This window comes from Hippocampus bargibanti, linkage group LG08, assembly GCF_051943395.1.
Source record: "Hippocampus bargibanti isolate YZ-2025 linkage group LG08, ASM5194339v1, whole genome shotgun sequence".
In the NCBI taxonomy this organism is placed as follows: Eukaryota; Metazoa; Chordata; class Actinopteri; order Syngnathiformes; family Syngnathidae; genus Hippocampus; species Hippocampus bargibanti.
The window spans coordinates 18,222,936-18,233,034 of NC_142741.1; the positions used below are offsets into that span (position 1 = coordinate 18,222,936).

The window sequence follows — 10,099 nt, forward strand, 5'->3', positions numbered from 1 at the left end:
CCGAAGTATACTGTAGCCCTTGGCGTTATTTTTCCTTCGATGGCTAGAAGTAATATTTTACGGGTGACATGAATGCAGCATGAATGGGCGTGTCCAATGACGTCTGCGAACTCTGGCATGTTCTCGACTCTATTTCTTCTCTCAGCTGATTGTGACGTAATATTCACAACAACGAGGCTAACAGGGCCAGAAACCTGCAAGTTTTGACACCCGCGTTGTGAATCGCAGAGGTGGAGGCTCTCCGCTGTTGCGAAGGGACGCCGGAGACACACCGGGAAGAAGAGACAATTCTAGAAACACGGCTATCTCTGTCAACGACCACCTCATCTTCTGTCACACTCCTAAGGTAGGTCAAGTTACACGATCAGACTATTTTGTATGATAGTCGATCTTGTCCAACAAACACAAGACATTCAAATGAGGTCGTTACGCTTCAGTAGGCAATGTGTACAGGTTTGTTCAATACCACTGCCTGCGAGTGGGATCCCAATGCTCTCGAAATACACTTATTGCTGCTTCCAAAAGCCTCGTGTGGCGTTTTTGCATCAATATGGAAATCCCCCCCACCCCCACCTCCTGTCAGTGCTGACACTTGTGGCAGTCCACAACTATAGGATGACACGTGAGCCAGAGGCTAAAATAGTCATACGGGCTAAAATAGTCAAACGATAGGTCAACTACTAATTATTTGAGGAATTAATATATTATTATAGTGTTTTGTAAATCTCTTTTCCTCAATGGGTGCTACTGCTGCGTGTTTGCTTTCAACATTTAGCTTGTAGTCGAGGTGCACATTCCACCATGATGTCCCTTATCCACTGGTGGAAAGACACTTTTATCCTCTCCTTTTTTAATCTAGAACGGCTTCATGTAACAAGGAGGGTACAGAAAATGATTAAGAATGAATGACTCTCTGTGTTTTTGGATTGGATTGGATTTGCCTTTATTTGTCTCGCAGTGGAGAAATTTACATTTCACAGCTTTGTGGTGTCGTATTGTCTTGGTGTTGTCATATTATTTGTTATTTTGTTGTTTTTCTTTGTTCTTTTGACTTCAAGACGGCGCCGCGAGAGTGGCTGCCTTTCCAGCAGCTCATGTATTGTGTTTTTCTACTTTCATTCCTTTTGTTCTTTTGACTTCAAGATGGCGCCGCGAGAGTGGCTGCCTTTCCAGCAGCTCGTGTATTTTGTTTTTCTACTTTCATTCCTTTCATCACCTTGCTGCTGTGAAGTATAAATTTCTCCACTGCGAGACTAATAAAGGCAAACCCAATCCAATCCAATTCATTACATTGACTAAAAAACAGCATAGCAATTTCTTCATTGCTCACATGGAAATAAAATGTATGCACACATGAATAAGCTCATACTGTATTCACATTCACAGAATATCATATTTTTTTTACTATTTGTGTCATCGCCCCAATCCTAAAATACATATTATTACTGTATTTCAGAATGGTGGCATTCCTTAATGTTAAAATACAGTCACAAGAGACATGATTAGATTACAATAGAAACCCATTTCCATTGGAGTTGGGTTATTGTGTAAAACACAAGTAAAAACAGAATACAATGAATTTGCAAATCTTGTTAACTGCAGACATAAAATATTTAATGTTTAAACTGTTAACTATTGTTTTTAGCAAATAATTGTTAATGGAGTTTGTATTGGTTGCAACATGTTCCAAAAATGGTGGGACGGTTGGCGAGAAGGACTGAGAGAGTTTAGGAATGCTCATCAAACACCTTTTTGGAACAAATGTACAGGATAGCTGGGAACAGTTGGGTGCTGTAATTGGGAATCAAAAGAGCTTCCCCAAATTGCTCAGTCATTCACAACCAACAATGGGGTCAGGTTCAATTTGGGAACACCTGCATGAGAAAAAGCTGACTAGTTTGAGGACAAGGCCTCAGGAACACTTAAAAAAACCGATGTCAGTAAATGCTGTTTGATACTATAGCCCCTACCCACTGCCACACTCACTGAACTCTGACTACACACAACACGCTGTACAATCATCCCAAACTCTATTTTTTATTTTTTTCTCTTCTGCATGGCCTCACTTCAACCTTTTTTTGTTTTTTGCATTACTACACTACATCACTTTACATTTATAATTTACATGTATTGTCTGTTGTCAATTGTCTGTCTTTTTTAGCCACATTATAAGTGCCTTGCACGCTGGGTCCGAGAGGACTGTAATTTAATCTGTGCTGTATGTCATGCATATTAGCATATTTAACAATAAAGCTGACTTTGACAAATGTAATTTAAAACTCGACTATGCACAAAGAAAACGCCATATAGGTGCAGCACTTTGCCAGCTTCTCTGCACCCCAGGTCATTTCAGACGGACTGATGCAAAGTTGAAAAGTAGTCTGTGGTATGACAAATCCACACTTTTTTAGACAGCGAGCCGAAGTGCGAAGAAACCATCTTGGTGGTTTTGGATTCAGTTTTAATCTGTGAAGGCACCATTAATGCTGAAAAGTACAGATTTTGGAGAAACTCGCTTGCTAATTTCATCAAAAGAATGCCAAACCATGTTCTTTGCACTTGGTATAACAGCGTGGCTTTGTAGGAAAAGCGTGTGGGTACTAAACTGGCCAACTTTCGTGGATTTACATTGCTAGATCCCTTCAGTACTCATGCCATTCACTGTAATCTTCTTCTTTTCCTCTCGGCTTTTCCCTTCAAGGGGTCGCCACAGTAAATCAGTGTCCTCCATCTTTAGAGGTTTGATCCGCATGTTTGTTTTGGCCAAGCTTTTACGTCTGATGCCCTTCCTGACATAACCTTCTGTATTTAGGACCGGCACAAGAAGACTTGTGTCCCTTTGTGGCTACAGAACAAGCAACTCGCTCAGTAAAAGGCTTTCCCTGAGAAAGATAATAATCACTTTTGATTGGCTGTCACAATGGACTATCCGGGGTGGGCAAAAAGGTAGTGCAGTAGACACCTGCTATTCCCGGGATACAGGTATCGGGCCGGACCGCAAATAGAGAAACTACATGTGTTACAGACAGCAAGTGAAATGCATTGGGGTTGGGGAAAAATATTAAAAAAAAAACCGAGAAGCAATTCAGCTTTTCCCATGAAACACAGGGAAAACGGAAAAATACAACACCCCTCTGAAAAGCAAAATGTCAAAAAAACCTTGGGAAAAAAGAAAAAAAACTCTCTATTATAAGAGTTTGGGTTGGTTCAATGTGTACCCTAGATTTTAAGAACTCTCACTTTCGTTCTTTCCTTCCTTCCCATGGAGTTTTTAGTTTTGTGTTCTTCTAAACTCACTTCACTGGAATCCACTTTTCTGCCTTCCTTCATTCCATCCCTCCTTCCTTTGTACTGCCTCACCGATTTGTATTTATACGTAGTCTTTGCTTTTTCTCCTTCTCTTTTTCTTAATTTCCCAATCCTACATTCCCTCAGAACTTCCTTTTAGTTTGCATCCTTCATCGCTTTGCTTGAAACTACTTTCTTTTTCTTCTACAAAAAAAGTTGAATTCCAGTTTATATAACTTATAGCACCATATCAGAGTTAGAGGGTTCTACAGCCCCATTAGAAATATGTGTAGCCCCAGCTCAGTCACTCCAGCATTTTATTTCATACTCTAAAATATATTTGCAAATTATTGTTTCAGTGCCCCGATGTATTAGTCAAGCTCCCTTTATCTTGGAGGCGTGCCCACTTAACATGCAATGTAACCAATTCATTAAATTGTTCATTATTTAACTACTACCTAAATCAATTTGTTTTCCTTTGCGACACTCTTTTTTTGGAAATTGCAGAATATTTGTCTGGCCTATGAATTTCCATCTGACCTTGCACACTTTAATAAAGTGCCATTTTGTTCCCAGCGAAGTGGTGTAGAGAGGTGACAGGAGGAGGCGTCATGGTGGATTACTACAACATCCTAGGAGTATCCAAAACGGCAACTCATGATGACATCAAGAAGGCGTGAGTAGTGTTGTTTTCCCAAATATGACAGCAAAGTCAATGCTTCAGCCCGTGACAAAGTGCCTCATTATTTTCCTTGTAGTATGCCCTGATGTTTCTTATGTTTGTTTTTATGTTATATTTATCCTATTTATTCACATTCAAGTATTAAACATGGTACTGTTGTTCAATTCATTTGGTGCCAGATTTGTGTTTTTGTTTCAACTCAGATACAGGAAACTGGCGCTGAAATGGCACCCTGACAAAAATCCAGATAACAAAGAGGAAGCAGAAATGAGGTTCAAAGAAGTTGCGGAGGCATACGAAGTTCTCTCTGACCGTAAGTCTCGGTCCAGGTTGACTTGTCATGGCACTTCGTCTGTGACGGGGAATCGTTTTGTGACATTTTATTTCATTGTCATTTTACTGCAGTCTTAAAGATTTGTCACTGGCTACCTATCGGCTGATCAAATAGATTTGAAAATTCTGCTGCTGGTTTATGACTCACTGAATGATTGGTGTCCTGAACATAATTAAGAAACGCTAATTGATTTTAAACCCAATAGAGCTCAGAGACCTATCGACTTGGGTCAATTTTGGACTTAAACAATGTGCAGCTGCATTTTGCTGTTCGGCTGCAACAAATGGAGAAAAAAAAAGTTACCAATAGAAGTGAATCGATGAGAAGGTTTCTTCAGCCGTCATCTGTACAAAAGTGAAGGTTTCGGACGTTTCGCCTCCTATCCAAGAGGCTTCGTCAGCGAACTAAAGTCTGACTGGTCGTATCGGGGACAAATCTTAGCAAAGAACATAGATGGTTTGAAAGGGGGGTAAAAGAGGCGATACTTATAAAACAACAAAATCCTTCATTAAACCGGTCTGGTGGTGTGAGGTTCAATTTGGATCGTTCATACAATAGCCTGCTCAGGCAAAACAGGTTAGGCAACTTTCACAATGCTGATGAGGGTCGTTATGCTGATGAGGTGATACCGGGGGGAGTGGGTGTAATAGGCCAATCGTTAGTCAGGAATGTAGGAACAATCAGTGGGGCCACAGGGGGGGGTCCCGCCCCCCCCCCCCCAACCTGAGAGTAGGGACCTATCATAGCTGTGTCCGGCGCCACCAGGTCTGGACATTAGGGATATATAAATGGGGCCGATACGACCAGTCAGACTTTAGTTCGCTGACGAAGCCTCTTGGATAGGAGGCGAAACGTCCGAAACCTTCACTTTTGTACAGATGACGGCTGAAGAAACCTTCTCATCGATGGACCACTCCTGTACGACTGAGAGCTTACACAGACCAATAGAAGTGAAGTCAGTCAGTTGAATGTGAATACAAGTACACTTTTAAATCCAGGTTATCATTACGTTGAAGGCTTCTGAACTAACTCTGTTTGTTATCATGCTTTCTCATGATACTGTACTCAGTTTTGTGATCCGACGTTTCAATAATGGCACTGTATTTTTTTTATATGTAAGCTACTTTGGTTTACTCTGCTTTGCTTCTAAACATCGATGAGAAGGTTTCTTCAGCCGTCATCTGTACAAATTTTTTGTACAGATGACGGCTGAAGAAACCTTCTCATCGATGGACCACTCCTGTACGACTGAGAGCTTACACAGACGTTTGCTTCTCAACCTTATTAACTGTAATAGGTCTTTGCTTGTATGAAACACACTGTTTTTCTATATGAATAGAGTTGCCTAGCCTTGTATATGATCATTTCTGTTGTTTTGTACAGAGAGTAAACGGGACGCCTATGACAGATATGGAAGTGAAGGAATGAGACACTCAGGTATAGAAAAGAACATTTTTTGTCTCCCTCAAGCTGCTTTCCTTTTTGAGTTTTTTTTCCTCACAGAATCCCATAGCTCACCCTCCACCTTCTCTCTTATTACCTTAAATTGTCTGCTAATTTTATTCTCTCTGCAGGCTCTTCCAACTCAGACTTCTCTTCAGATTTCCCAGGGTTCACCTTCACATTCCGCAGTCCAGATGAGGTTTTTAAGGAGTTTTTTGGTGGGCAGGATCCTTTCGCAAGCTTCTTTGGTAAATCATGCACAGTAGGATTGAATGGTTGATTGCAGGTTGTTCAAAAATAGGCATCATTACAATCAGTACATTAGATTTTGTACATAGAATATGAATGAAGAAACAACCTGTAATTAATTTATAGATTGAGTCAAGGAATGCCTCCCTTCTTTGTAAGTGTATGATTTACATCAGTACCATCTAAACGAAAAGGATAAAATAATACGTATTCATAAAACTTTGGTCATCAGGTAAAAAGTACTTTTTTTTTTATTCAGTTACATTTTATTTTATTCAGTGACATTTGGCGTTTCGATTATTGTTCTTCAGAACAAAGACCCAAACATATTGTCTGTAAACTATACTCAACCCTGACCTTTTGTCTCCTTGCCATTAGATGACTTCTCATTATTCGGGGGTTCGACCTCCCGCCTGGGGCCGAGCAGGTTTTTCTCGTTCCCTTCAGCGGGAGGTAAAATCTTCATACACGATGACACATCCAACGACACTTATTGAATTAAGAATGCATACAATTAAAAATGAGTACCTCTTTGTTCTTTTGTTTTTATTCTTTGACAGCTGAATTTACATCTTTTTCATCTATGGGTGGTTTTGATGACATGGGAAACATTGGCGGTGGTAATTTCAAATCTGTGTCAACTTCCACGCGCGTTATAAATGGCAAACGCACAACCACTAAGAAGTAAGTGCCTTCCTTTGTTACCATTTCAATGACACATACTGTATATGAAGTCAAAATGACACTTTTTTTCTAGCAAAAAAAAAGACCAGAGTAAAAGCAGTACTTCTTGATGACTGCTTTATTTCCTGTGTATGATAGTTGTCCACATTAAGCGCTTTGTTTCAGCTCCAGCTGTTGTTAAAGCGCTATACAAATCAATATGTATTGTATGGACTTATAATACATATTGTGCTAGGCAGTATGATGGCCATCAATGGCCATCTTTTCACACCTGTTCCAAGCAAGAAAAAAATCATGCCAGGCGAGAATTTTATTGGCCAATTTGCAAAAAAAAAGATATGCTAACAAAACGTGCAAAGTATAAACTGTCAAAGGTTGATGGCCTTATGACTGCTTGAATGACACCAAAATGTGTTTTCTATGCTAGGTATGGCCTTTTTTCATAGTCATCATGAAGAAATGTTATTTGTTATCAAGAAGACATTTTAACAGCGGAGCACAAGCATCACATAACATGTTGAAATATTTTTTTGAATTGCATTCATTTTTTTTACACTTTTTTTTAGGATCAAAGAGAATGGAGAGGAAAGAACAGAGATTGAAGAAGATGGTGTCTTAAAGACTGTGCTTATTAATGGTAAGGATATATATTATTTTGTTGAATATTTTTTATGAAGATAAATATTTATCTTAGGGGGACAAATTTCAAAGTGTTTTGTTTTTGTACCCTTTGCACCTCCGCTAGGCGTACAAGATGAAATGGCTCTTGCACTTGAACTCAGTCGACGAGATGGACAACCTCATCAACCACCTCCAAATCGCTCAATCCAAAACCGATTACGGAATGAAACCGGGAGAACCTGGTCCAACCCGTATTCCACTGGCACACAACGCTCCTTTAGTGCCGCCCCTTTCTATCACTACGGGGGTGTGACGGGACACGAGCAAGATGAGGACGATGAAGATCTACAGATGGCGTTGGCTTGCAGCTTGTCAGAAATGGAAGCCCAGCAGAGAGCAACCGCTCCTGACTTCTTATCAGGTGCCCGAAGGGGGGTCAGAGCTGTGATAGATAGAAATGAAGGTCATGGAGGAAGTGAGGTTGTTGAGACGGAACATTCACACACAGGCACCAGTGGTAATGTCGCTCCAGTCGAAAACGAAAGTGCGCTTAGAGAGAATTCAGGGCCTCGAGATACAGTGGCGCAAGACTCTGCCGTGCAAAGTAGTCACAGTGTTTTGAAGAATAATAATAAGTGTTTCTGCATTGTGTGTTAATGTTGCATACGTCCTAATTTCATTTAGTGGCATTAGCCTTTACATTTATGACAGAAATCACATAAAGCTGAGGGTTTGTGTTTATTTATATATATATATTTTTTGGCAGCGAAGATGGATTGCATGCAAGTGACCATAAAACATTTTCATGAATATGGATGTGCAACTATGCCATTTAACACAACATGATTTAAAAGAATCAATAACAGGATTTTTCATTGTGATCAGTTCCTGAGTGAGTGAAATAACCCCCCACTTCCCTGAAGAAGATGTGGAGGTTGGGTGTGTGCGTGTAAAGAATAATCCTTTTTTTGTGTGTTTCCGGTCAATGTAGGCTATGCCATAATATTTACCTCATTCAGTCATTTTTAAAGGGAACAGGTCAGAAAGAAGTGTGACTCACTGAGTCCAGCAGAGCCCTCAGGATCATAATCCAAAAGTTGACCACAGAACATTTACTGTTGATGCGCGCCTTCTTAAAAAACTAAATAAATAAACAAAGGGCAACTCATCAGTTCCAACAATGTGTCTTTGTGCCGTGTCAAGCAGTTTTGACGCCATCCTTGGTTTAAACAATGTAAGTTTGGATAGATAGAAATGTTAAACTGACAATGACCTTGTAGATATGCCAAAACACCTGAAAAGAAATCCAAAATAAAACAGGCAATGTATTCATATCCAGTGAGTTAAAGGTTTCTTCAAGAAAAAAAACATCTGTAAAGTGCATCCAACAAACCATAAGTATTGATTGTATTTACTGCTTACTCTATTGACAATTGCCTGACAATCACCACTGAAGAATTGTTGCGACAGAATGAAGGGATAACCCCACCCCATTAATAGGTATTGTGTATTTTTATGCTTTCTTGTCCTTTATAATCCAGATTGTTCAAGATAAAATATTAAATACAGGTTTGAACCAAAAGAGTTGCAATATTTGATTTGACGCTGCTGCAGATAATTTTAGGATTTTTTTTTTTTGGCCTGCAAACATAATTTATACTTACTAAAATTATGCAGTACTGTTGTTTTTGAAATATCTTGCTTGCCATTGCAGACTCAGACTTTGAGGCCTTCACCAGCTAGCCATCTGTTGCTGTGCTCTGACCATGCCCTCATCTTCCGGTAAAGTGTGCACTGTATTCCATGTGCCAAGTTGGTACCCTGTGTAGCTCAGATCATGTCTAATGTTTCATGTCTCGCTTGTTTTAATTCGCAGATAACATTTAATTTCTCACTTTACAGGTCAGAGTTCAAGATCTAATGATGCACTTGTCTCTTTGCCCAACAAAGCTTTGACAATGATGAATGATTCTTGTTCCAGAAGTGTGCTTTGTGTGGTTGACTGTGAATGAGTATTCCCCATACTGGGTGGAAACAAAAATGGCTCTGGATTAATCAGCTTTGTTTGTACTGACCCCTTGAAGGGAAAAGCCGAAAGGAAAAGAGGAAGTTTGTACTGAGTTGTAATTAGAAGAATAGTAATGTCCAAGATAAATAGGAAAGCGCAATTATCCCAACAATTGGAAATGGATGTAATTGTTGACATAACGTATTATTTAAAGCAATGAAATAAAGCATTTCCTTCCAGCGTTGAGTCTTTTGTATAAACCTTTTTCATGAATATTCAAAACAGACTGTCGGTTTCAAGCCCGAATAATACAGGGGGTTGTGTCAGCAAGGGCATCAAATGTAAAAGCTTGGCCAAAACAATCATGCGGATCAAACCTCTGAACACTGGACACTGATTCGCTCTGGCGACCCCTTGAAGGGAAAAGCTGAAAGGAATAGAAGAATCAAAATAGACAGTTGCTGAATGCAGACTCGTCTTTTCATTCTGGGAATGCAAAATCATTTCCCATTATAAAAATGAAAGACTTGAAAGCAAACTGACTTACTTACTATGCCATTTCCATTGAAAGTAGACTAAACTTTACTCCACTTGGACGAGGTCTAACTTGGCGCATTTAGTGTAACACAATTTTATTGTATTTGCTCAGGGTGCCGTCAGAGATTCTAAACTCTGGATTATATATTTCATTCATAAATATGACAAAAGTATGCATCAAACCCTGTGAATCAGATTAGGACTCAATTGATGAATTAAAAGGGAATTATGAGAAAGCCCTTCAGTAGCCAAA

At 39.6% G+C, this 10,099-nt stretch overlaps 1 protein-coding gene across 1 annotated transcript; it reads left to right on the forward strand.

The window, feature by feature from the left end:
• The first annotated feature begins 102 nt into the window (after positions 1–102).
• dnajb2 (DnaJ heat shock protein family (Hsp40) member B2) lies at positions 103–9,550 on the forward strand. The gene is made up of 11 exons (XM_089002009.1): positions 103–346; positions 3,865–3,964; positions 4,174–4,283; positions 5,688–5,741; positions 5,879–5,995; positions 6,375–6,449; positions 6,557–6,680; positions 7,247–7,317; positions 7,426–7,722; positions 9,016–9,083; positions 9,204–9,550. Exons 2-10 carry the CDS (start codon positions 3,900–3,902, stop codon positions 9,042–9,044), a joined length of 942 nt encoding a protein of 313 aa, XP_088858135.1. The 5' UTR covers positions 103–346; positions 3,865–3,899; the 3' UTR covers positions 9,045–9,083; positions 9,204–9,550.
• The last annotated feature ends 549 nt before the right edge of the window (positions 9,551–10,099 follow it).